General features: G+C 39.2%; 1 protein-coding gene across 4 annotated transcripts in view; it reads left to right on the forward strand.

Moving 5' to 3' along the window:
- Positions 1 to 27,938, forward strand: part of MYO6 (myosin VI) — a 157,737-nt gene that overhangs the window by 54,184 nt on the left and 75,615 nt on the right. For all 4 annotated transcript variants that reach the window (XM_070376223.1, XM_070376219.1, XM_070376221.1 and 1 more), the window contains exons 2-9: positions 3,775 to 3,916; positions 8,633 to 8,702; positions 11,951 to 12,024; positions 15,042 to 15,171; positions 17,528 to 17,633; positions 22,727 to 22,782; positions 25,385 to 25,482; positions 25,822 to 25,986. In XM_070376223.1, coding sequence (XP_070232324.1) covers positions 3,800 to 3,916; positions 8,633 to 8,702; positions 11,951 to 12,024; positions 15,042 to 15,171; positions 17,528 to 17,633; positions 22,727 to 22,782; positions 25,385 to 25,482; positions 25,822 to 25,986 — 816 coding nt within the window. In that variant the 5' untranslated portion in view covers positions 3,775 to 3,799. The remainder of the gene's footprint in view (positions 1 to 3,774; positions 3,917 to 8,632; positions 8,703 to 11,950; positions 12,025 to 15,041; positions 15,172 to 17,527; positions 17,634 to 22,726; positions 22,783 to 25,384; positions 25,483 to 25,821; positions 25,987 to 27,938) is intronic.

Here is a 27,938-nt window from a genome sequence, read left to right on the forward strand (position 1 = left end):
TTCAATCCTGGGGTTGGGAAGATCCCCTGGAGAAGGAAATGGAGACCCACTCCATTATTCTTGCCTGGAGAATTCCAGGGACAGAGGAGCCTGGCAGCTGCAGTCCATGGGGTTGCAAAAAGTTGGGACACGACTGAGTGACTAACACTCCACACTCCACCAGTCCTGTTGGATTTGGATCCTAACTTTATGATGCCTTGTAACCAGGATTACCTCCTGAAGGCCCTGTCTCCAAACAGTCACAGGGGGATTACGGCTGCAACATGAATATTCAGAAGAATACAATCCAGTCCACAGCAGACACATACATTCAGTCTATAATAGGGGGTTTACAGTAGGGAGAGAGGCTGGGTTCCACTCTGAATACAGCAAAGACAGCTGGGGACTTGGAGCCAGTGAGCAGGGGTCAGGGGATGCAAAGAACTAAGTGGAAACCGCACGGGTAGGGGATTTCTGCTAAACTGAACTAAAGGGGCTCTTGTTGCAGGCAAGTTAAGGATTTATATATCAGAGGGATGAGGAACTTGATAAGATATCAAGGGTGAGGGAATTTCCCTAAACAGGCTTAGCAGCATTCTTGCTAAACTGGCCTCTGTAGGCCTAACAAGGACCGAATAGACTCTGAAGGCCCATCTGAGGCCTCAGCAGGAAGAGGGCTCAGAGGCTCAGTGAAGTTTGGTCAAGAAGAGAAGTTTTGGTCTGCACACCCTTCATTGTTCCTTGTGTTTCTCTTTCCAGAGACCCTCTGTCGGCTTCCCGAGTGGCTAAGACGGTAAAGAACCTGACTGTAATGTGGGAGACTGGGTTCAACCCCTGGGTCAGGAAGAGCCCCTGGAGGAGGGCATGGCAACCCTCTCCATTATTCTTGCCTGGAGAGTTCCGTGGACAGAGGAGCCTGGCAGGCTACAGTCCATGGGGTCACAAAGAGTCGGGCACGCCTGAGTGACTAACATTTTTCTGTCTCCTTCAGAGAAGAACCTCTAGGTTTCTCTTGGGGCGATGATGGGAGACAGCAGGGGTTTGCCCAGTGTATGGAGCATGTGGCCAGCGTTAGGACGTCTCTCTCAGAGAGCTTCTGTGTAGTCTCCCTTATGTTAGACCTCTTTTCACCCTTGCTCCTAGAAGACTGTAGTTTTAAGTCTTTTGAGTGACAGTGGTATAATTTGAGCTGTCTTTCATCTTTCTTCCTTCCAATCTGGGGTTTGGCTCTTGGGTGTGCTGAGTTAGCTGTCCTCCAGCCACTCACTTCCCAGCTTCCGGAATGTTGTCGTTGTCATCTCCTGGGTTCTCCCCGCCTTGTGGACTGATACCTTTTTAAAGAATCTTTTTGCAGTAGATTTAGGGGTTTGATGAAGGAACAACAGTAGATGTATGCATTTGAGTCTCCTTCAAGTCTAGTGTCTTAACTGGGAAGCTGCAGCAAATGGTTCAAAATGGGAAAACAATTTGTATAGTTCCAGGAAATTTGCTGTTCTTTTTTGAACTGTGCAGGTTTTGCTTTACTGTGATTTTCCCCCAGATATTTAATGATTCCTAAATGATCCCTCATGACTGTCCTGTAGTTTCCCTTTGTATGTAGAACTTAACAAGACCATTTTTGAAATTTACTGGTGGCTTTAAAAAGCCTGTGGGGAAATGTAAGGGAAGAAGACAGTGTTGATAGCAACAGTTGGGTGCCATTAGAATGGGGATCTCAACCTTATGTCACTTAATCCTCATAGCAATTCTGTAAGGTAAGTGATATTATCACTTATGGGTAAGGATGAAGATAATGATCAGAGAGATTAACTCACTTATTTAAGAGCTAGTCAGACAGTGGTGGAGCTTCATTTCAAACCTAGACTTTAAGACCTTTCAGTTCCTCCTAGGCTACCAAACTGTGTGAACAGTTCTTTCATTCTTTCAGTGAATGTTGAGTTGCCTGCTTCGTGCTGGGCCTTGGGGCCACAAGAGGACCGTGCCCTGATGCAGCCAGTAAATCATGATCAGACTTAACTTCCAATAGAATTTCTGGTGGTCTGTGAGTGTTGGCAAGAGTAGGAGTAGGCAGTTAAGTTCATTACAAAAGTCCTGGTAAAAGGCATGCTGGTTTTAACCAGGATGGCAGAGGAGCTACAGAGAAGTGGGTGGATTTCAGATACCTATTGGAGGTAGAGCCTGTAGGATTAGGGGGTATTAAGGATTTGGAAGGAGCTGAAAAAACTGAGAATGACTCCAGGTTGAACTGAACGTTGTTGGTGCCTTTACTGACATAAGGAATGTAGTGGAACAGAGTAATAACACAATACTAATAACAATGTTGCTGCTGCTGCTAAGTCGCTTCAGTCGTGTCGGACTCTGTGCGACCCCATAGACGGCAGCCCACCAGGCTCCCCTGTCCCTGGGATTCTCCAGGCAAGAACACTGGAGTGGGTTGCCATTTCCTTCTCCAATGCGTGAAAGTGAAAAGTGAAAGTGAAGTCACTCAGTCGTGTCCGACTCTTAGTGATCCCATGCACTGCAGCCCACCAGGCTCCTCTGTCCATGGAATTTTCCAGGCAAGAGTACTGGAGTGGGGTGCCATTGCTTTCTCCGAATAACAATGTTACATCTGTTATATATCTCCATAAGGAGGAGTCCAGTATGCAGGCAAATACCTGGGTATTCAGTGGTGTTACAGACGGGAGGAGTAAATTTGGGCATCACTTACACATAACTGTTGTTTAGCGGCTAAGTCGTATCTGACTCTTTTGCGACCCCATGGACTATAGCTTGCCAGGCTCCTCCGTCCATGGGATTTCCCAGGCAAGAATACTGGAGTGGATTGCCATTTTCTTTTCCAGGGGATTTTCCCGACAGGGATCACACTCATGTCTCCTGCATTGGCAGGCAGATTCTTTACCACTAAGGCACCAAGGAAGCCCATCACTTACATATAAATTCTATTCAAAGCCCTGGAACTGGATATAATAATTTAGGAAAGGTGTGTAGGTATAGGTGTGGTCATCCAGATCTGAAGCAGTGTTGTTCATTCACTTCTATGAAGAATTCTCAGTTCATTTCTTAACTGTGAATTGCACTTAAATATGATCATGTTTGGAGAAGGAAATGGCAATCCGCTCCAGTATTCTTGCCTGGAAAACCCCATGGACAGAGGAGCCTGGTGGGTTCCAGTCCATGGGGTCACAAGAGTCAGACACGACTTAGCAACTAAACCACCACCGCCATGATCACACTGACTGCTTTTCGGACAGCAGATCCCATCATGTAACCATGGCCTGGAAGACAATAACCAGCAAGCACTTTGCCGACTTGCCAACAGTTAGCAGCTTTTCGATTGAACCATGTACCAGACCTCCTTATCCTTCATGAGGGACTAGGCCTGATGAAGAATCCATGGGGGACATCGAAGATTTGAGAATGCCACATGGAAGGAGAGTGTGGGCACAAGCATCTTTAGGTGTCGATAAGTAATGAGGTGCTAGTGTAACTGAGAGTGGGCAGGAGGTAAACACTGTGACCATTGCTCTCTGTTTTGTCCTGCTCGCAGTGCAGTGAGTTCTCTGCAGTCACCGTTGAAGGAAGGCGGTGGCAGAGTAGGTGTTCCCCTTGGGTGGAGCAGCCTCTGCTGGGTCCTTCTGTGCAATTGGTAAAGGGTGGGGCGAGGATTACCTGTGCAGGGGTACTCCTGCCTTTCTGTGAATTGTGATTTACATGTTAACTGAAAGAAAGATTGTTACTAAAAAAAAAAACAAACTCCAAAGTGATTCATGTTACTTTGTTCCTTTGAAACAGGAGGTTGTGGTAGCTCCCTTTGAAAATGGAGGACGGAAGGCCAGTGTGGGCCCCGCACCCCACAGAGGGGTTTCAGATGGGCAACATCGTGGATATTGGCCCCGACAGCTTAACCATTGAGCCCCTGGGCCAAAAAGGCAAGGTAAGAAGTTTCTCAGAATGATTTCAAAATCTCATTTCTTGGGTATCTCCCTTTTTAATGAAGTAGGTGGGTTTTTTTTTTTTTTTAGCTCAGATAAAGGGAAGCAGTTTTCTGGGGAGTGAATCATAGTTTTCATTTGATTGAATTAGAGGTACAGACCCCCAGGGGTGGGAGGGAGGGAAATGATATCACTTCCTAAAATCAGATAATAATTTAGTGAGCCTGTAAGTAGCATATTCTTAAGAAATATCTGCATAATAAAATATAAACAATAACATTTTTATTCCTGATGCCATATAACTAAAGTTATGAATATGCATCAGTGATATATTCAATCTGTTACCAAGTAAAAATATGAAAAGTGAATGATATGAAATTTTGCTGTTTGCTTTAGCTTTTGAATAATTTTTAAAATAATTTTAAATTGAAATATAGTTGATTTACAATGTTAATTTCTGCTGTACAGCGAAATGATTAAGTGATACATATATATACATTGTTTTTTATATTCTTTCCCATTATGGTTTATCATAGGATATTGAACCTTGTTGTTTATCCATTCTGTAATTACTTTTTAAAAACTTTTTATTTAGTTAATTTACTGTGTGATTAGAATTAAAATATTTCTATTAAGGAAAGATACTGTATTTAAGTCTTAAACATAACCATCTATTATTGTTTTTTGTTGTAATGGCATTTTTAAACCCTAAAAGCATATTTCTGCTTTGTATACATGGTATCTGTCTCCTTTTAGGCTTAGACACAGACTAGACTGCATAACAAAATGAAAGTCTGGGGGGAAAGTGACCTGGAGTCTTCATTTTTCATGGAGACTGTAGGGCTTGTTTTGTGGGAGAGCTTCGCTCTTCTTAGTTTAATAAATATTCCTGTTAAGTAGGACTTCTAACTTAAATTTGTTGATATCATTTCTGTTTACTTTAGACTCTGCCAGTGTTCATGAATAATTTATATTCTACTGATACATGGTTAACTAATGCCATATGACTGCCATCCTTCTGGGAACCTTAGAAAAACAAGGTAGATCTCTCATGAGGTCTGTTCACAGAGAAAACTATTCTGTTACTGTAAACAACCCAGGAACCTAAATGCATAATATATAATGTGCCATGTTAGAGGAGGCCAATTAAAGATACCCTCAGGAAAGAAAAGACAGAGTGTTTCTAGTTTTTCCTTTTATTAACAAGTACCTATTTGTACTTAACAATGCAGTACATGTTCTAAAAAAGAAACAATTTTAAAAATGAGCTCAATTATTTGTATATATTTGAAGTTGTAGGGGAGGAAAAATTTTCCTCTACCTTTTTGGATCTCTGGGCCTGAAAATTAAATTGACGTAAGACAGATTCACAGTAGGAACGCATACAACTTCTGTCACATTTTTACATGAACATAGCAGCCTTCGCAAGGGAATGAAGAATTAAAGAAGTAACCAGACCAGGAGGCTTTTATGTCTTTTAGACAAAGAAACAACAAATTTGAGAAGAATTGATAAGGCAGGGGCTTTTGGGCTAAGGGTGGTGAATTGTGGACAAGTGGCAGGGAGGGCTGGGGTTAGTCTGACAAGACAGGGTTTTTCTGCACAGATTGCTCTTGGCCTCCATTCCCTCCCCTGGTGATAAGCATGTCTCTTTCCCCCTGGTAGAGGGAGGGACCTTTCAAGTGGGAGTTTTATCTCTTGCTTTCAGGAATAAAAAGGGTCAGAGTGCACTTGTTACAGCTGCTGTTTCTCAAGTGCTTTTAACTCAAGATTATCAGTATGCCAAAGTAGCGTATTTGGGGGGAAGTGACAGAAATGTAGTGAGGCTTTCTTTGTCCTTCAAAGTCTTTTTTTTTTAATTTTTAATATATTTGTCAGCCCAGTAAATCAAAACCATGAAATGAAAAGTAAATTTCCTAGTTACATTCTGTTATACTAATATGTATTCTGTTGTATCCACAAGTATTCAGTTCAAGGATGGAAGAAGCTTGCTTTATGGGTATATGCTTTTTTGTATTTTAAATATTTTATGTGCTTTCTCCTGTGCCTTATTAGTATCAATCAGGTACACGCATAGAATCAATTCAGACACTTAAAATTTAAATTGTGGAGTCATAAAAACCCTATGGATTATAGATTATTTATAACTAAAGTTGAAGTTTCTTTTCACCAGATTTTTTTGAAAGTGCACAAATTCTCAGTGATTTCTTTTAATTCCCCCTCTTCCTACTTCCTGGTCAGAGTCTTAATAAATTATAAAGTGTCATGACAACCATGTGGTTAAAAATATCTGTAAGAGAAGGAGCCTCTTGTGTGGATGATTTGTGGAGTAATAATCATCAGCATTTGAAAATTAAGAAAGTACAGAAAGCAATGGACAAGTTAAACAGATCTGTTTTCTGATACAACAGAAGCGTGGAAGAGGGGGTTAGCTCTCATGGGGAACATGTTTTAGATGATAGCAGTGCCTTTTAAAGTTTTTCAGTTGTGGCACATAGTAAGAAATAGATTTTAAATCGCATTAGGTAGGTGTATTATTCATGTGTGTGTATATGTGTACTGATAACAGATATTACATGTCAACAACACACATGTGTGTGTATTCAGATGAAACATCTTTTTCATGTGTGATGGATTCTGATATTTTGATATCTTTTATTCTGTTAAAAACGCCGTCTTGAACCTCTCAGTTGACTTCATGTTCCATATCTGCAGCTGGCTGGCCTTCAGACTAAAGCCCTGAACACGCGGCATTTAAGGGTCAACCTTTCCTTTTCCCAGTCTACATTGCTAGTCTTGTCTTTTGTCGGCCAGCAGTCTCCCTCTCACACTCTTGCCATACCCCTGGTCTTGTGTGCGTTTCTCTTCCTCTTGCAGCCTTCCCCCTCGGTCCTCAGGGATCCGGGTGGTGCTGTGTGTCTCTGCTCACAGTACTACTTTTGCCTGGAATGCCGCTCTCCAGAGCCCTGCGCTCAGCAAACACTAATCCATCTCTCAGGACTGACTGAAGTCACCTCCTTTCTGGAGTTTTCCCACAGATGCTCTGTCTCTTCCTCCTCCTCCCCTGCATTGATTACTCTTTGCTTTGAGGAGTGGTATACATTCTTAACCTCTGTAACACTTTATTGGAGACAGTGGTTTACATTTTCCCCTCCTACTCGACTGTAATCTTCTCAAGTACGGGGGCGGTTTCCTTTGTCCATGTCCTGGGGCTGGATGCCCTGTGTTTGCTGGGTGGTAGATGTTTACTGCAGTCTCTTGAGAGGAGAAGAAGCCTCCTTCCTCTAAGAGAAAACAACTGCCTTAATGAAACTAATTTCCTCTTTCTCCTGAGTAGTGGTAAAGCGGGGAAGAAGGTAGCGGCTGGTGGTCATTTGGGGATGAAACAAGATGGAGAGAAACTAGCTTTAAGGGCTTCCCTGCAGCCCTTTCAGCGCCGGGCTTCCCCTTCTCACTGCAGGAACGCTTGGTCCTGCAGCCCTTTTCTGACCTCTTAGAGGCTCCAAACATAACAGAGCCAACACCTGGGGGAGGCCTTAGCCCGGTGGCTAAGGCTGTGAATGTGGCACGTGGCCCTGTGACATCGGGAGCTATTTCTGAATGTGTTTTTCCTGTAGAATCATTGTTATAAGTTGTGGATTGTTTTATAGTACCATTAATATACTTAACGTGCATTATAGATTAGTTCTCTACTTGTGATTTATCCTTTAAACCTTCCCTCACATATAACGTTAAGAACATGTGTGGTGGGTTCGAATAATTAACTTCTAGATTCTTCAGGGTATAACAGTTTTCTAATTTGGATATGACTTTGAATGGTGGTAGTACAAGCAACCTGGATTTTAAGTTTACTCTGTAAACCATAGCAGTAGCCTTGTCTTATACTGTTGCATATATATTCATATATAGAATTTATATATATTATTCTAAAATCATTGAGCAGCTTTTCCTTAGAGATTTATTTGATATGGATGGTTCGGAACTTCAACCATAGGAGTAATTGTAGTTGTTTGAGAAATAGAAATGTATAAGCAGCTATTAGAATGGCATGGAGAAAATTTGATTCTCTTTAGAGGTAATTTGAGATCATTCTTTCTCTCTTACAAGATACTATCTTAATTCTAAAGTTTCTGCCATAGCATTTATTTAAACCCAAACTTATTCATAGATATCTGTAATTTTATGTACCTAATAGTTTTGGATACTGTTTATATTTTTGACACATTCCTATAGGAATTTGTGTCTAATGTGTTTTACTCAGACAATAACATTAATTAAATTATAGTCTGTTGGTATATTTGATTGATTGGCTGTTACTTTTTCCTTTTTTAAAACAATAAAATTGCTGTATATATAAACATTAAAATTTTTATTTTTTGAAAAGTTATTGAAAAGCATGCCTGTGTAATGTACTATGCAGTATGTTAGTATTAACATACTTCTTGTTTTGTGCCACTCTTGGTGTTAGAGCACAGGATTTTTTTTATTGATTTCTATTATTGATTTTGCATTCATAATAATAATGGATAATATATTTGACTAAAGTTATCCTGCTTTTGTGTTAAAGACTTGTTGAACAGTAGGATCTGGTATTACATCTTAATGAAGAGCATATTATCGCTGTTATTGCAATGTATGCAGACAATTAAGCTCCTTTGACTTCTTTACCATTTATAAGCTTCTAGTTTAATAAGCTCTTGTTTTGTCTTTTTTTTTAGACATTTTTGGCACTCATAAACCAAGTGTTTCCTGCAGAAGAGGACAGTAAAAAAGATGTGGAAGATAACTGTAAGCATCCATTTGAAAAGTAGTTCTCATCATAGAAAATGAAACTGTTCCTTCCAAAAATGTATGAGTGATTATATTACAGGGTACTCTCTATCCTGGTTGAGAAGAAATGTAGCCTTTTGATGTGAAGGTTTCTGTGAATGGAGGAGCCCACAGTCATAGATGCATTGGTCTCTCACACATAAACTTTGGTGAAGGAGTCTCTTGAAAGGCTGTTATCTCAGTTGTGTAAATACAGGGAATGGGAATAATTTATTTACTGTGAAGCCTGAACTAAAGATCTCGTGGGCTTTTGTTTTTTGGAAGAGTTTTTTGAACCTCATCTGGAATCAGATTTTTTTTTTGGTATATGTGGTTCAGTAATTTGGAATTTGAGTCTAAAACAGCCATGTAATGCCTCTGTTTTAAAGAAAAAACATTAAAAAAATACTGTTCAATAAATACCAATTGAAAAAATGATTTCAGAACAGTATATTAAAGTGCAGCATTAGTTTGACTTATAACTGCCTTGGAATTTTTGGTGGAAAAGCAGTAACCAAAATGAAGCAGTAATCATGTTTCATTTTTTATGTGGCAAGATTTGAGAACCATGTCCAGTTGTCATGGGTTTCATTAAAAGTATCTGACTTTAAAAACCATTTAAAGAAGAGAGGTAAATAAAGGAATGTGTTTTGTCCTTGCTGGTTTTCTCTGGATGCTCACATTTGAGCAAGCCTGCAGGATTCCCATCTAAGATGCGGAATACAAGAGTAATGGTGGGCGTCCAGCGCCCAGATTCTGACTAAGCAGTTAGGAAGCTGGGTGCCTATGGGCAGTTTCTCTCTCTCCTTTGGGCTTCTCTATAGAATGGGAGTAATAATGATTCTGTTTCATACTTAGAGATTATTCATATAAAATGCTTAGCGCAGTGCCTGACCTCTAATAGCCTCTCAGTAAATGGTATCTGTTGTTATTAGGTGTAAGAGACTGGGGGAGAAAAATGTGGAGCTCCCCTCCATTCCAGAATTGCTAGAGAATTTGTCTGATGGGATAATGTTTTTCCAATTAGCAGTCAGAACCACAGCAACAGAAAGGAATGAGATTCTGCTGCATCTAAAATGAGAGAGAAAATTTTTTTCTATTTTAACTTGCTAGGGTATTCAGAATTGGTAGCAGTCCTTTTCATGGATCGAGACAGTGTTTTCTGGCATTCTGTGGTAAGCTCCACAAAGAAAGGAGAAAGTAGTCCTAGTGGTGGTGGGGTAGTGAGGATGGGGAGGTGTTATTTGAGGGATCGTCTTTGAGCTGACCATAAAGGACAGCTAGATTTTTGACATAGAGATGCAGAGGCATGATATTTGAGTTTGATAAATGGTTTAGTCTGCCTGCAAGTCAGACCATATTAAAGAGAGTTATGGAAAATTGTATGAAAAGGTCAGTCGAGTGCTGGTTTACTAAGGGCCTTGAATACTGGACTTGAATATGGACTTTGGTAGTTGATGGAGACCCACTGATAATTTTTGAGGAAGAAAGAGATTTAGTCAGGGCTCTAGTATAGTTATAAGCTTCCCTAGTGGCTTAGTCATCTATGGGGTCGCACAGAGTCGAATACGACTGAAGCAACTTAGCAGCAGTAGCAGCAGCAGTGGCTTAGTAAAGATTCCGCCTGCAGTGCAGGAGATGCAGGAGACCCTGGTTTGAGCCCTGGGTTGCCAAGATCCCCTGGAGAAGGAAGTGACAACCCACTCCAGTACTCTGGCCTGGAAAATTCCATGGACAGAGGAGCCTGGCAGGCTACAGTCCATGCGGTCACAAAGAGGTGGACTCGACTTAGCGACTAAGCCACCAGTAGTGTGGTCAGATGAGAGCCATGAGCAGTCAGGGTTAGAGAGGAGAGAGACCGGGGCAGTAGACAGGCGGGAGGCCCCTGTGATTACAGAAGCAGCGATGAGACCTGCACTGGGCTTGGGGCTGTGGAATTGGAAAGAAAGGAGAGCCGTTTCAGAGGCTCAGACTGTGTTAGTTGTGAGTGCCTGCCCTGCGGCGGGTGCTGTGCTGCACTTTATTACATGTGTAAGGACTTGGAAGTGAGTTCAGAGCAAGGAAGGGAGAGGAGGGTCCTCGTATCCACTTGGCTTGCAGAACAGATGAGTGGGGAGTGGTAGTGCTGATGATGGAAACGGAGTGAGTGGGGTAAGAGTGGGCTTGTCTGCCTGAGCGTGTGGTGGAAATGTGAAAATGGAGCTCAGCCAACTGTGGGCTGGGGCAGTAAATCAGGCTGGGAGAATTGAATGTGTCAGAGTGTTAGTGGAACAGACGTCAGAAAAACAGGATTTCTACCCCGATGCTGCTGTTCTAGTTTAAGACACAATAATTTCTCCAGGATTCTTACTTTGTCATGTCAGCTGTGATGCACTGACTGAATGACCTGTTCCTTTCACATTCTAAAATTGCATCTTTTTTATTTTCTATGAAATTTTGAGCATCAGATTGGATTAGTGTCATCCACTAATCTTTGTTGTGTCAAAAATGTGTGAAGTCAGCACTCCGTGACTTCCTGGTGGTCCGTGGCTGAGTCCACATGCCCGTGCAGGAAGCCTGGTTCTACCCCTGGGCAGGGAACGAGATCCAGCAGGCCGCAACCAAGACCTGGTGTCGCCCTGTAAACAAACAGTAAATATTGTTAAAAATCAGCACTGTCTAAAGTAGTACTGTCTTTCCACTTGAATGGTGCCTGATTTTTTAGCCAACCTTCCTTACTTCGTGTGTGTGCTTAGTCACTCAGTCGTGCCCGACTCTTTGCGCCCCCGTGCACTGTAGCCTCCCAGGCTCCTCTGTCCATGGGAGTTCTCCAGGCAAGAATACTGGACTGGGTTTCCGCAGGTTCCTATCGACTGAGCCACCAGGAAAGCCCTTCTCCAGGGGATCTTCCCAACCCAGGGATCGAACCAGGGTCTCCTGCATTGCAGGTGGATTCTTTGCTAGCTGAGCAACCAGGGAAGCCCTCCTAACTGTGTATTCACCTGATCCTCACTGGAGACACTCCTCTTGCTGAAAATTTGTTTAAAAATATCATTATAACATGTATGTAAGCTAGATATATTTTAAATCGGCTTTTGGAGTTTATAGTTACCAGGGAAAAGATGGAATTAAATTTAACCTAACAGGTGAATTTTAGCTTGAGTCCAAGTGATTCAGCTTAAGATGGCATTGTTTTATTTTGCTTTTTTTCTTCAGATATCTAATGATTTACAAACTTTCCATCTCAGGTTCATTAATGTATTTAAATGAAGCCACACTACTCCATAATATCAAAGTTCGATACAGTAAAGACAGAATTTATGTAAGTATTTTACCTGTGGTTTAAGTTTTGTGGGGGTTATTATTTTACATGCTGCTGTTTGATTTTGTTGAGCTTGAAATTTTCTTACCAGGAGATCACACTTGACCTGAGCCTGTTGAATAGAGCCTGAGCTCCATGAGGATGAGGATTTTTTCGTAATTTACTCCTCTTAATTCCAGGGCTTAGACCAGGCATGGTACATAGTACTTAAGAAATATTTTTGGAATGAAATAATGAATTCAGGGCATCATCTAATATTTTTCAGCCTTAAATCTACCCAATTTGGTTATTTAAAAAAGCACTAATTATTTTGGACTTTGATTTTTAAATTTATGGCATACATCTATAGATCTGTTTAATTAATGCACTTTCCACATTGTTCTGCAAAACATTTAAGTCCGACTTAAGGCATACATAATGAAATTAAAAATTTGGATGGCAAAAAATGTAAATTAGAATAGAAGGCAATATGTGAGGAAATTTCAGGAACACTGAAATGCTGATCATGAGCCTGAATAGTTGTGATATTTGATTCCAAAGAGAGAACTTTCCTAAAAGCCCAGGATATTTAAAAATGAAAGACAGTGCTTCTAATGTATTAAATAGGGTTTGCACCATAGCATTCAGATGAATGCTTAAATGGTGTGTTTTAATGATCATGATTCATTGGGCATGTATGAGGTTTTGTTCTAGTTACAGGTTCCTTTGTTGGCTGGAGATAAATTACCCTGCTGTAGCTCTCCTGTTATAAAGATGGGGCTCGTCATTATTTTTGAAAGAAGAAAACACATGGCTTCTTTGACACTTCCTAGATCAAATGACGTTCTTAATTTTTTATATCACTATCAGTTTGCCTAATTGTACTTACTTAATTCTGACTAAATTACCTTTAGTCTTTGCCATCTGTCCAAGTAGTGACAGCTGGGAAATAGAACTAATCTAGTTAGTCTTTTCCAAAAGAATTTACCCTCGCTTATACATAGTATTAAGTCTTTCCTTTTCTCTTTATTTTTTTCCCCCCCAAAGTCAACTAAATAGTATATTTGAGTTAATATAGATATGGCTATTCTTATTTAGAAATATATTTGGAAGCAAAATTCATTTAATCAGCAGACTAATGTTGAGTGTCTAATGTGTGCTAAATGTTTTAGGTACTAAAATAATAAAGTTTTTAAAGTTTGTTTGTTAAAGCAGTTTAACTTGTAACAGGTCAGTAAAAGTTGATATAGCTGTAACCATCTTTCAGGTAGAACTGGCCACTATTTTTTCTTTACATGTCTACATTACTTGGTGATAGTGAATCAGTTTTACTTACCTGAGCAAATTTTAATTGTTTTAATATCTTTTTCTTAAAGTTTATACATTTTAAACTACCTTTACAGAATCATCTTACTCAACAAAACACAACATTGAGATGGTTGGTTTTTATTTGGAATGATTATGCATAAACTTCTCACCCTGGAATTTTCATTGATCCATTAATGTTTCCTATGCAACGGCGATGTTCTATTGGCCGACTGTGGCCACTGATAACTGAAGGTTTACATGCAGAATTCATTGTACTTTCATAAAAAGATGAGCACTGCATTTGATCAACAAGTCTCTGCCGAATCACATACCTGATAGAAATAATTACTTATTTGTGAAATTTTAGGTTTTTGTTCCTCATGTATGAGTCTGCATCACTCTGGAGAATTTTAAAATTATTTCTATTTGTTCTGGCATTCTTTTCCTAAGATGTACATGCAGTTGGGTGTACAACCTCTGTTAGACAGTGGCTGTTTAGCATCACAGCTCTTGTTTGGAAAACCAGTGTTTTCAAAGTTAATGAAAGCCATTAACTGGTGGGTTTTTGCCTAGCCAGTTATGCCTTTTAGTTATAAAACCATTAAATATCAGCAACACACAAGCAGAATGATTATTACTGTAACATATGTAAGAGAGTGAAGCAGTTCAGAATAGTTTGAGTTGGATATTTTTATACTTCTCATTGACCAGAATTGCCACCTTTCTCCCTTAGACATTTAACATTTTCCTTGGTTACTAAAGTCTCTCTTACTTTCCTTTCGTTTCCCATGGAAAGATTATTAACTGGAATTTATTTTTCACCCCACCCCAGGAAGCAGGTTTGAGAGCATTCACTGAATTTTAGATTAGCAGGCTGAGAGTTTGGGGTTTCCACATCATTTCCCTTCCATAGCTAGAACAGAAGAGAAAAAAATATGGTCCTGTATGCCCTAGTTTGGTCTGCAAACAAAAACCAATTGCTAAACCACAACTCTCTTTCTACCCACAAAGAATTTTATAAATCCTGTTGGTAGCATTTTGTTTTTCTTTTTGGTCTTTTGAAGCCACGGTGAAATTTCACATTTGAAAGGAAGCTTCATTGCTCATCAAACATTTGGCCCATTAGTGTTCTAGGCAATAGTTAGCATATGGTGTTTTGCAAAGGTCTGGGACCAAGTGGTCACTGCAGAGCTAAATCAATCCTAGGTTTTCAGTGACGGGCATAGACCTTGAGGGTTCCGTGATCTATGCTACACTCTTCAGTGAAGAAAGTAGTCTAGACAAGGAGTACAAATAAGCAACATGCAGGCTGTAGGTATAGAGCAGATGTTGTAAGTGGAGTCAGCAGAAGGTGTCTGAGACAGAGGAGTAGAGGCTCAGCTCTGCGCACGTGGATCTGGTGGTGGTGTCTTGAACCTGGGAGGGAGGGTGGAAGGAGTGTGTTTCCTTTGATGCAAAGGGAGGTCAAGAGAGGCGATTTTGATTTTGGATGTGGCAAGTTTTAGATGCCTGTGGGATAAGAAGATGTAAATATTTATTAAGTGTTGAAGAAATATGGGTCCAACAGAGATCAGGGAATGTTGAGGGCTAGAAATGCAGATTTGGGAGTTCTAGTTACAGAGAGAATTGGGGGTGTCTACTTGCTGTATGTTCTTTCTTTTATGAGCTTTGTTTGATTTTAAATGAAAATAATAATTAGAAAATTTAATGTTTACGCTTTTCCCCCTTAGACCTATGTGGCCAACATTCTGATTGCAGTGAACCCATACTTTGACATACCTAAAATCTATTCTTCAGATTCAATAAAGTCGTACCAAGGAAAATCTCTTGGGACGATGCCACCCCATGTGTTTGCAATCGGTAAGTAATTTCGTTATATCTTAATTTTTATTTCAGTTGTACATACTCATTCAGTTTTTCTTTTGGATTAGTAAAAGACACCATGAATTGAATGTATGAAGGCCTGTGTGCACCTGACTGCGTCACTGTGTTAGGAGCGTGTCGCTCATACAGGGTGGGGAGGAATACTTTTGCTGCTGACTCATGGGGTGGTTGTACCTCGTTACCTTTGTTAAATGCCTGTGTTCTCTTAAGTGCATCTATCCAGTTGAAAGTAGGTCATAATAAAATGTGACCTAATGTTTTCGTTTGACTCCATCTTTATTTTTTTTCTCTCTCTTTTTTTTAAAATTTTATTTTATTTTTAAGCTTTACAAATTGTATTAGTTTTGCCAAATATCAAAATGAATCCGCCACAGGTACACATGTGTTCCCCATCCTGAACCCTCCTCCCTCCTCCCTCCCCATACCATCCCTCTGGGTCGTCCCAGTGCACCAGCCCCAAGCATCCAGTATCGTGCATCGAACCTGGACTGGCAGCTCGTTTCATACATGATATTATATGTGTTTCAATGCCATTCTCCCAAATCTTCCCACCCTCTCCCTCTCCCACAGAGTCCATAAGACTGTTCTATACATCAGTGTCTCTTTTGCTGTCTCGTACACAGGGTTATTGTTATCATCTTTCTAAATTCCATATATATGCGTTAGTATACTGTATTGGTGTTTTTCTTTCTGGCTTACTTCACTCTGTATAATAGGCTCCAGTTTCATCCACCTCATTAGAACTGATTCAAATGTATTTTTTTTAATGGCCGTTGACTCCATCTTTAAAGTGTCCTCCTTCCACAACTAAGAAGGAGGCCTAGACCATTTGCTCTTACTCTTACTTGTGAGCGTGTTACCTAGGCTAGAAGGGGGATGTGAGAACAAACACTTTCCCTGCCTTATCCCTCATCAGGGCATTTTAAATTGTAAAGGATGGACAGTGACACATGTTTCATATTTCTGGAGAATCTGCATGGAAGGGCAGCAGCATCTGTCTTTGCCTTTCTTGGGTACTGTCTCTCATCTCGAAGCACTTTAGCTCTGAAAAGCAGAGATAGAGTTGCTTGAGAGGCATCCCCCATAGCTGGTGACTACAAGTACAGAGATGTTAGCTAAGCCTTGAAATTCAGACATAACCAGCAGTTAAATTGTGACACGTTTTGGTTCAGGTTTTTAGCGCAGTTAGTTTCTCTTCGTACCTGTGTTTTGGCTTAACTGGGCTTCACCTCCAGATTTGGCTGCACATGTTCTGGGTGCTGCTAAGCAGAGTGAATATGTGCACCAAGTCCAGTGCAGCTGGTTCTATGATGCTCTGATGGGCATCTGCATGTGTTCTATCAGCTGGCGAAATGGTGAGCAGGTTCATCACTAGACAGAGTTATGTGTTTAAAATGTAGTTGCTTACTACTACTAAAAAGTGTTTACAACGATTCCACAGAATTGAGTGAAACAGATTGCTGATGAATTGGTCAAAGGGATGTGAACAGTCTTGCATGAGTTTGCATTGGGTCCTTAGGGAAAAAGCCATCTGTAGAGCCTTCTTCACTGGTACGGGTAGCACCTGCCTGGGGTGAGAAATAGCTGCCTTATAGGGCCCAACTTATCAGGACCTCACTTTTAATTAAATTTACTTTAATTTAGTCCACTTTAACAGAATCAAATTGTGCTCATCTTGTCTGCAAAGTCCAAAAGATACAGCTTAAATTGTTGGAGGATAATGAAGATAGTTAAAAATTGTATGTATAAATAATGGCATCTCTAAACAATTGAAAGCAGTTAATTTTTCCGTTTTTGAAATGTTGGTAAATTCTGCAAGATGTTTATGTTTAATGGTAGAATTACAGGAGGGAAAAAAAAGCACCACAGATCTGTTGTGCAGTTGTGTTTTCTTTTTTTCTCCAGCAGAAATTTTAGCTGCCAGATTTCTTAATTGTTAGCTTGTTACTTTTTGTTTAATTCTCTGGGGATGTCATTAGTTATGTATAGTGAGCATTTTTCATCTCTCTGAAAATATGTTCTGGTATTAGGAAAAGCTGAGCCACTGCTCATAATATGGAGACATTCTAGTGCAAATACAAGAGTTGTTTATTTGGATTTCATATCAGTTAGCTGTCAGGATAATTGTAGAGAATATTTAAAGTATATACTTATAGAGATGTTTTGAGTACTTTCAAATGATTTTATTTAAAAATTTTGGTAACTGTAAATACACATTTATAATTTCTTTGAGCGCAAGTGCTTTTTGTTAGTAAATGGACTTTCTATCATTTGGAAATTTTTATTTAATACTTTGTTCCTCACTAACAGTGTGGTATTCTTTTGTCTCCAGCTGATAAGGCTTTTCGAGACATGAAGGTGCTCAAGATGAGTCAGTCCATCATTGTATCTGGAGAATCAGGAGCTGGCAAAACGGAAAATACAAAATTTGTTCTAAGGTGAGGAATATTTAGCTGACCTAAAATGTTTTGAACAAGTTGGCTATTTTTAGTTGTGGTAAAAAATATACAGCATAAAATTTAGCATTTTCAATATTTCTAAGTGTACAGTTCAGTAGTGCTGAGTACATTCACATTGTTGTTCAGCCAATGTCCAGAACTTCTCATCTTGCAAAACTAAAATCCTATACCCTTTAAACAACTCTGCATTCCCCCTGACCAATCCAAATGCCAGGCAACCACTGTTCTTACTTCCTGCCTTTTTGATACTACTCTGGACACCTCATGTAGGTGAAATGTACAACTTTTTATTTTTCTGTGACTGGTTTTCCCCCATTAGCATGATGTCCTCAAAGTTCATCCATGTTGAGGCATGTGTTAGAATTTTCCTAATTTTTAAGGAGTAATATTCTGTCATGTTTATATATCACATCTGTTTATCCATTCACTCATCAGTGGGCACTGGGGTTGCTTCCGTCTCTTGATTCTTGTGAAGAGTGTTGCCTTGAACATGATATGAACAAAGAGTTACAAAGATCTCCTTGAGATTTGACCAGATTAACCTTGCATATTTTGCATGCTTTATGACATAGTTTGAAATGGTGGGCTCTGTTTCTGTTACAAAAACAGGCACCTTATGTGGAAGCTAAGCTGGAGATTTTTGAAATCTGGCTCTGACATGGTATTCTCAGGAGGATCCTAGAGGAGACCAGTGCTGGTTAGGCAAAGGGAAATCTCCAACCATTCCTTCAAAATCCAACCATTACATACTGTTTTCAATATTCCTGCTATTAGAGTGGTCAGAATAATTTTTTACCTTAAGTTTATGATGACTGACCTTGTTTCTACCTCCCCGCAGCCCTCCTCCCAGTGTCAAAGATAAATATTTCTATGTGTAATGTATATCATATTTCAGATACAATAGTTGGTTAAAATCAGAATGTTCCCAAAGAGTTCTAAAAAAAGAATGCTGATTTAGATGTCAAAAACCATCCAAATAGGATTTTAAATATCAGAAAAGCTATAATAGAATAGTAGGTACATTTAAATACAAATTTATAATATTTAAGTGAGCCATTCCAATACATGATTCAGGTTTCAATGTTAGATGTGTTAAATAATATTAAAATTGGAAATATAGGCTGCCAGTTCAAGATGGCAGTATAGAAGGACATACACTCATCTCCTCCTGCAAGAGCACCAAACTTGCAGCAATTGTGGAAAAACCAGGCAGAAGGACATTGGAACCCACCAAAAAAGATACCCTATGTCCAGAGACAAAGAAGAAGCCACAGTGAGACAGTGGGAGGGGCACAATCACAAGAAAATAAAATCCCATTCCTGCCAGGTAGGTGACCCACAAACTGGAGAAAAATAATACTGAAGAAGTTCTCCCACTGTTGTGAAAGTTCTCAACACCACGTCAGGCTACCCAGCCTGGGGACCTGCCAAAGAGACTGGGAATCCCCAGAGAATCTGACCTTGAAGGCCAGGGGATTTGATTATAGGACTTCCATGGGACTGGGGCAAACAGACTTCAGTCTTCGAGGGCACAAAGTCTCGCATGCACCAAGACCCAGAGGAAAGGAGCAGTGACCCCAGGGGAGATCGAACTAAAACGACCTGCTAGTGTTGGAGGGTCTCCTGTGGAGGTGTCAGTCGGCAAGGGCTCATCACAGAATCAGGAGCACTGACAGCTGCAGTCCTGGAAGGTCCCCCATGGCATAGCCCTCTTAGAGGTTACCATTAACCCTGCTCTAAAGTCCATGGACACCAGGGCTGGGTCTTCTTAGGCCAAACAACTATCAGGGAGGGAATGTAACTCCACCCATCAGCAGATAATTGGATTAAAGCTTTACTGAGCAAGGCCCTGCCCATCAGAGCAAGACCCAGCATTTCCCATCACCATTCCCTCCAATCAGGCGGCTTACACAAGCCTCTTAGCTTCCTCCATCAGAGGGCAGACAGAAGAAGCAAGAAGACACAGCAGCTAAAACAAAGACCACATTACAGGATGAAAAAGCAGAAAGTTGTGTTCCGGATGAAGGGACAGGATAAAACCCCAGAAAAACAACTAAATGAAGTGGAGATAGGCAACCTTCCAGAAAAAGAATTCAGAATAATGATAGTGAAGATGATCCAAGATATTGGGAAAACAGTGGAGAAGATGCAAGAAATGTTTACCAAAGATCTAGAAGAACAAACAAACAGATAAATAATACACTAGAAGGAATCAGTAACAGAATAGCTGAGGCAGAAGAATGGATAAATGACCTGGAAGACAGAATGATGGAAGTCACTGCCAGAAAACAGAAGATAGAAAAAAGAATGAAAAGAAATAAAGACAGCCTAAGAGACCTCTAGGACAACCTTAAAGACAACACCATTCACATTATAGGGGTCCCAGAAGAAGAAGAGAGAAAGGACCTGAGAAAATATTTGAAGACATAATAGCTGAAAATTTCCCCAACATGGGAAAGGAAATAGTCAACCAAGTCCAGGAACACAAAGAGTCCCAGGTAGGATAAGCACATAGTAATCACACTGACAAAAATTAAAGAAAAGATAAAATATTAAAAGGGAAAAATAACAAATAGCACACAAGGGAATTCCCATCAGGCTATCAGTTGATTTTTCAACAGAAACTCTGCAAGCCAGAAGGGAATGGCACGATACATTTAAAGTGATGAAGGGAAGAACCTACAACCAAGAATACTCTACCCAGCAAGACTCTCCTTCAGATTTGATGGAGAAATCAAAAGCTTTCCAGATAAGCAAAAGTTAAGAGAACTTAGCACCACCACATGAGCTTTGGCCTTAAGGTGGCTCCGAGGTTAAAGCATCTGCCTAAATGCGGGAGACTTGGGTTCGATCCCTGGGTTGGGAAGATCCCCTGGAGAAGGAAATGGCAACCCACTCCAGTATTCTTGCGTGGAGAATCCCATGGATGGAGGAGCCTGGTGGGCTACAGTCCATGGGGTTGCAAAGAGTCGAACACGACTGAGCTATTAACACTAATACTAACACTAACTAACACGAGCTTTACCACAATGCTAAAGGAACTTCTCTGGGCAGGAAACACAAGCAAGGAAAAGACCTACAGAAAATAAACCACAAACAATTAAGAAAACAGTAATAGGATCATAGATACTGATAATTACCTTAAATGTAAATAGATTAAATGCACCAACCGAAAGACATAGACTGGCTGGGCAGATGAAAACATGTATACATGTATACACTTCCACTTACGCATCATTCTGCTCGACTCCCCCAAATTGTATATAATTATTTTATAATGTTAGGTTAATCATGTTTCCATTATGACTTACAATTATTTTTTATTTTTTGTCTGGCTATTGATTGTGAAAACTGATAAACATCTTTTACTATTGCTATGTAACTATTACTCACTCAGTACTATTTGTATTATGATTGGTCAACAGAAAAATAATAGAACTCTATATCACCAGAACTATGGTTTAATAGAAAAACCTGTAATCACTTTAAAATCCAGATACATAGCAGAATTATCTTGGAATTTGTTGAAAAATACAAATGCCTAGATATTGCCTCTTTTTTCTCCAGAGCCCCAGATATGTTTCTAATAAGCAGCCATGTTTAAAAACAACTCTATTATATGATGATATATTATTTTTATCTAGTTCATTTCACTTTTTCTGTTTCATATTCAGTGCTCCCATTTCATTTAGTTTATGTTTTCCAGTTTTTCCACATCTTGTTTTTCTTTTGATGTTCTTTCTCAAGTCTTTAGCAAGTGTAGTAGAAAAGCTTTTATATAAAATATATATATATATATAAATAATAGAGAAGGCAATGGCACCCCACTCCAGTACTCTTGCCTGGAAAATTCCATGGACAGAGGAGCCTGGTAGGCTGCAGTCCATGGGATCACTGAGAGTCGGACACGACTGAGTGACTTCACTTTCACTTTTCATTTTAATGCATTGGAGAAGGAAATGGCAACCCACTCCAGTGTTCTTGCCTGGAGAATCCCAGGGACGGGGGAGCCTGGTGGGCTGCCATCTATGGGGTCGCACAGAGTCGGACACAACTGAAGTGACTTAGCAGCATATGTAAATAATATATATATTTCAGAAAACTTATGAATTTTTGCCTAAAAATTTTATGACAGTTTGATCCCTCTTAGTATCACTTAGTATGACTAGAATGCTAGATTTCTAATTAAAAAAATAGATATGCAATAAACAACAAAGGTTGACTTTATAGCAAAGGGAACTCTAGTCAATACACACTGAGGAAACCAGAAGGGAAAGAGACACGTGTACCCCACTGTTCATCGCAGCACCGTTTATAATAGCCAGGACATGGAAGCAACCTAGATGTCCATCAGCAGATGAATGGTTAAGAAAGCTATGGTACATATACACAATGGAGTATTACTCAGCCATTAAAAAGAATACATTGGAATCAGTTCTAATGAGGTGGATGAAACTGGAGCCTATTATACAGAGTGAAGTAAGCCAGAAAGAAAAACACCAATACAGTATACTAATGCATATATATGGAATTTAGAAAGATGGTAACAATAACCCTGTATACAAGACAGCAAAAGAGACACTGATGTATAGAACAGTCTTTTGGACTCTGTGGGAGAGGGAGAGGGTGGGATGATTTGGGAGAATGGCATTGAAATACGTATAATATCATATATGGAATGAGTCACCAGTCCAGGTTCAATGCACAGTACTGGATGCTTGGGGCTGGTGCACTGGGACGACCCAGAGGGATGGTATGGGGAGGGAGGAGGGAGGAGGGTTCAGGATGGGGAACACATGTATACATGTGGTGGATTCATTTCGATATTTGGCAAAACCAATACAATAGTGTAAAGTTTAAAAATAAAATATAAAAAAATAATCTATAATGGAAAATAATTTCAAAAATAATATGTATATATGTATAACTGAATCACCTTGCTATGCACTGGAATCATTGTAAATCAACTGTACTTCAATAAAATGTATAAAGAAAAATATTTTTAAAAAGCCATATAATGCATGCAATATCACTGTCATCTAACTTTTTTTTTTATCCTGTATTTTAAACAGGTATCTGACTGAATCCTATGGATCCGGTCAAGACATTGATGATAGAATTGTTGAAGGTGATAGAACTTTTTAAATTCTTATTTTTTATTGTTAGATATGTACTGAAATTAAGAAGAATCCTCTAAGTAGTCTGGAATGTTCTCACAGAGATCAGAAAACTCCAATCTCTTACAAATCTTTGCTCCGTTTTTATCTTGTCATTTACTTAATGTCGTTTTTCCCCTGACTCCATGTACACACTAAGAGGGCAGAGATTTTATAGATTCAGAATCCCTGGAATAGTACCTGATACATGGCATGTGCATTATCATTTATGGAGCTGTGAGTGAGTGAAAGGAATACATGAAGCCTTCTGGCCTCCTGTGCATTTTGTTGACCTTGTTTTAGTAAAGGAAAAAAGGAGAGGGTTATTTGGAATTGAGGTGCTGGGGGAAATCATTTTAACAAAAGAGTACACTTGGAAGGCAAGAGGCTGTATGTTGATTTCCTTAAGCAGTCAGTGTCTGTATACCCCTTAGACAGTCGTTCCATACCCTGTTTGGACTCTGCTGGTCCAGGCAAGTCTGCAGTAGTCTCTGGAGCACAGGTTCCTCTCTGGTCTCCCCTCCTCTAATCTATTCTCTGTGTGGAAGTTAGAATGATCTGTTTTGCTCTAAGCTCTTTATTGGCTTCATATGTCTCTCAGGGTTAAACCTTGCTCTTTGTGGCTAGGTACCTGCCTCTTCTGGTCTAATTGAGTCATTTTTCCTGTGAATCCTCATGCTTTAGTCACATTGGTCTCCTTGTAGTTCTTTGAGGTGTTTCAGGCCTCCTTGACACGTCCCTCACCACTTCCTCACTTTTTCCTACCAGACTGCTGCTGCTGCTGCTGCTAAGTCGCTTCAGTCGTGTCCGACTCTGTGCGACCCCACAGATGGCAGCTCACCAGGCTCCCCCATCCTACCAGACACTCAGTATTTAATAATGATGATGATATTGACATGTGTGGGGTCCATTAGGTGTTGTCTGATTTGCTTAAAATGGGTTACCTAACTTACATCTTCACAGAATACGAGGTAGGTAATGTTTTATCCCTGCTCCACAGATGAAAAACTAAGGTAAAAAGAGTCTAAGTGACTTTCTGAAGAGTAAATAGCTTATCAGTTGTGGAGAAGGGACATAAAGACAGACATCTTAATTGCATAATCTACTAAGTGCTCTTTTTAATACTCCTGACATTTTAAAAAAAAAATTTTTAGTTGAACAAAGATTTGTCAGGAGCCTTCATGCATTTTACTAGATCATGGCAGGCAGAAGTTACATACACTTTTTCACAATTATGTAAAATATCCATGTACATGAATATAAATTCTACTCTAATAAACATTTTTAAAGTTTACATCAATAAGATTTTTCATATTTCTTGATATAATTTTCTAATTTTATGTACAGTTCTCACTGAGGTATGGTGACACACCAAAGTATAATCGCAGTAAAGTGCCTTTAGTGAGAGAATTGTCGTTTAAAATTGAATGAGTAAATAAAAACAAATTAGGGATTAATTTAATGAAATACTAATCAATATTCCGACTTGATTATGTGAGGCACAGATTCACTTGTGAGTTGGATCTAAGCCTAGTTTCTGTCATGAGAACACACTGTGTGATGTGTAACAGGCTGTAGTTGAGGACCAGTGGAAAGGGTTATTCCACATTTTCCTCCAGCCCCTTATTGGAGGATAGTGTATGTTAACTGGCAGGACCATAGACATCTTGAAGTGACATACATGCTAACATTTCTTTCAGTTTTAGTACTTTCTTACTTATTTTAGCAAGTGAAGCAACCTAGAGTGATCTTTAACTGGATTTGGAGACTAGTTAAGCTTTCTACTGTGGACAGACAAAGAGAGATGGACTTTAGACTATTTCATAACAAATATTCGAGCAATAAACATATGAAGCAGTTTATGAGGTTGTTGAAGGAATGTGTGAGTAAAAGTGACACTAATCTGGTATAATTATAGTTGAGACTATGGGGAGTACATGAATGGACTCTAGTAACTCAGTAGTGTAGAGTGTATGTGTGTGTGAGAGAGACATTCTAAAATGAAGACAATTAAAATTTTACATTTGTTCATTGGTATTTCAAAAATTATTGTTCTGAGAACCTTTTGTAGGTAATTCTATAAACTGAATTTGTTAGGTTTTGTTGGATGTGCATGTATGTTAAATCTGGAGGTTATGTTAATATATATATTTAAAAGTAGGTGAACTAATAACATTTTGCCTGTATTTTATCATAGGAGGTTTGCTGTTTTCTGCTCATGTAGGGCTGATGTGGAAACTATAAAAATATTTAGAGAGTAATTTTTAAAGTTGAGCTATAAATTTTGTAATCTAATGACTTTTGAAAATTTCATCTTTGTCATAACACTTATATTTTCTTTTGATAAATTTTGAATAAATTTTCCATCTCTTGTACTTTAATAGGGCCTGACATAAGGGGAGTCAAGAAATATTTGTGGGATTTGACATTACAAGTGAATTCATTCATGTTAGTTTTTCGAGAATATTTTTCTAGTTATATGTATTTATTAATAAATGGAAACACTATGTATATTACTTTGTAATTTTCCTTCATGTTAATTTTTATGGCATATTTTCATTTCTTTTTTAATAGCTAACCCACTCTTAGAAGCTTTTGGAAATGCAAAGACTGTTCGCAACAATAATAGTAGTCGATTTGGGAAATTTGTAGAAATACATTTCAATGAAAAGGTAAGTGAGAGTGAGTTTTGGGTTAATATATTTGGGAAGTGTTTTTGGAAAAAGCAAAAGGTCTTGATAGAATTGGTAGTGTACTTGAACTCATGGCAAATATGTTAAAATTTTTCTCTTACTATTAGATATTTGGGAGAATATATATGTTCACTGTGATCTCTGTAAATTCTAAAGCTTATGTTTTTTTAATAGTTACGTGTTTTTCCCCTTTATTTGATAAATATTGCAACCTCTTTGATAGACAAATGGTTATTAGGAAAGATAGTTTGACACTGGTAGGTTATACTTTAAGACTTCAGATGCAAAACCATAATTTCTCTCTGTTTTGTTTTCTAGAGTTCAGTTGTTGGAGGATTTGTTTCACATTATCTTCTAGAGAAATCTAGGATCTGTGTTCAAGGCAAAGAGGAAAGGAATTATCATATCTTTTATAGGTTATGTGCTGGTGCTTCTGAAGATATTAGGGAAAGACTTCATTTGAGCTCTCCAGATAATTTTCGGGTAGGTTGGATGAAAAGAAATTTCATACAGTTTTTGCAAATTGAATTGTCTTCTATTCTAAAACTTAATTCAGTGGATTTTGATGTCTAGTTACATATAACTTACCTTAAGTTCAGTGTATTGTGAATAGAGTGACTTCTGTAATAAGTGGATCTGTATGGAGGTTTACTGCTCAGTTTATAACACTATATGAGAAGATACATAATGGAGTAGATAAAAGGAAGGATGCTAAACCAGTTATATCAATTGGTTATCAATTTATCTTCAGTAAGTAGTTTATGATAGTTCTGTAATGCTAGCTTTACAGTTACCTTTGACTTACTTACAAAAAAAAAGTTTGACCACTGAATTAATATTAATAAAAGATCCCTACTTGTCTTCCTTAATTCATTTCAACAAATATTTATTGCTTACCCTTTGGGTACCAGGATTGTGACATAGTTAAAAAGATAAATGATACACAGTTCCTGCTTCTGAGCAATTTAGAAACTGGTGGAAAACATGCACACAATTTTGACTGATACGTTAAATGAGTGAGAGAGATGCATAGGAAACTGATAATTTTGGAAAAAACCTTACTGGAACGATTGATGCTTGATCAGAATCCTGAGGAATTTTCAGGTATTAATTAGAGGAGGAAACATGCAAAGGGTATTCCTGGTAGATGCGAAAAGATAAACAAAGAAAGGCAAGAAATAGCTTAAAGCAAAGGACAGGAAGAATGGGAGTTGAAGCTAGAGAGTTTGGTCTTTTTTCTGTAGTTAGTAAAGAGTGGTTAAAGGGTGTTAGGAAGAAAGTTGGATATCAGATCTGTACTTAACTTCAGGTTTAGTATGGAAGATAGCTTTAAGCGGGGGGTGGGATGGGGTGGTAGAGGAGGGGATGGAGATAAATTGCAACCATGGATAAGTGAGTTGGGAACCTGTCGGTGACATAGCAGTTACTCAGTGCCTGAATTTGGTTTAGCGATGGCAGGGTTACTGAGGAGAGGATATGTGAAACAGGAGGTAAAATTGACATGACTTGGAGACTGAATTAGGTAAGGAGAAGGCGGAGTCTGAAATTATTTTCCAGGATTTGATTAGGATAACTGGGTGGCTATAAATACCATGTTGGGGCCAGATGGAAGATTTGTGGTGTGTAGGATGCGTCCAGTTTTGGAGTCTGTGGAATATCCAAGTGGAGCTGTTCAGAAGACTGTTGGGTGGGATAAGATCAGGTCAGAGCTGTGGGGATAGGTTTGTGAGATGTCAGTACACTGATGATAGTTAGAACTGTGAGAGTGAGGAGATGAGATTGTGCAGAGAGATTGCATAATGTAGAATAGCATGTGCCAAGATCCAAACTCTAGAGGTAAAGAGGATGAGTAAGACGAGCTGTCTAAGAAAGGAAGCCCAAGTGGAGTTGTGAGAGAAGCATGAGGAAATCAGGAATGCCAAGGATCACAAGTCAGTGTTCAGTTTCAGGAAGTGGTGACTGGGAGTGGTTAGTGTAATTTACAAGTTCGCAGCTGGAAAATGGCATCCCTATTTGGGACGTGAGAATCGTGGGGGGCAAGTCGGAAGTGCAGTGGGTGTAAAGTTCTCCAGGTGATTCTCATAGTCCTTTTTGGCCAGTAGTCCTCCACTTGAGAATCATGACACACATTTATATTTAATGATTGTTCTGTGTGTGTGTTTGCAACCTGGCTTCTCTTTATTACTTCAGTCAATTTCTTTTAATGTATATTTGGACATTTAAAAACTCTGTTGTTCTAAAATGCTGTATAACTGCATCTGTGTATGTAGTTCTGCAATGTTTAATCTTCTCCAGTGGTGGTGGTGGTGGTGGTGGTGGTGTAGTCGCTAAGTCATGTCCGACTCCTGTGACCCCACGGACTGTAGCCCTCCTGGCTTCTCTGACCATCGGATTCTCCAGGCGAGAATACTGGCGTGGGTTGCTGTTTCCTTCCC

The sequence above is a fragment of the Bos mutus genome, chromosome 9 (assembly GCF_027580195.1).
Source record: "Bos mutus isolate GX-2022 chromosome 9, NWIPB_WYAK_1.1, whole genome shotgun sequence".
NCBI classification, from domain to species: Eukaryota; Metazoa; Chordata; class Mammalia; order Artiodactyla; family Bovidae; genus Bos; species Bos mutus.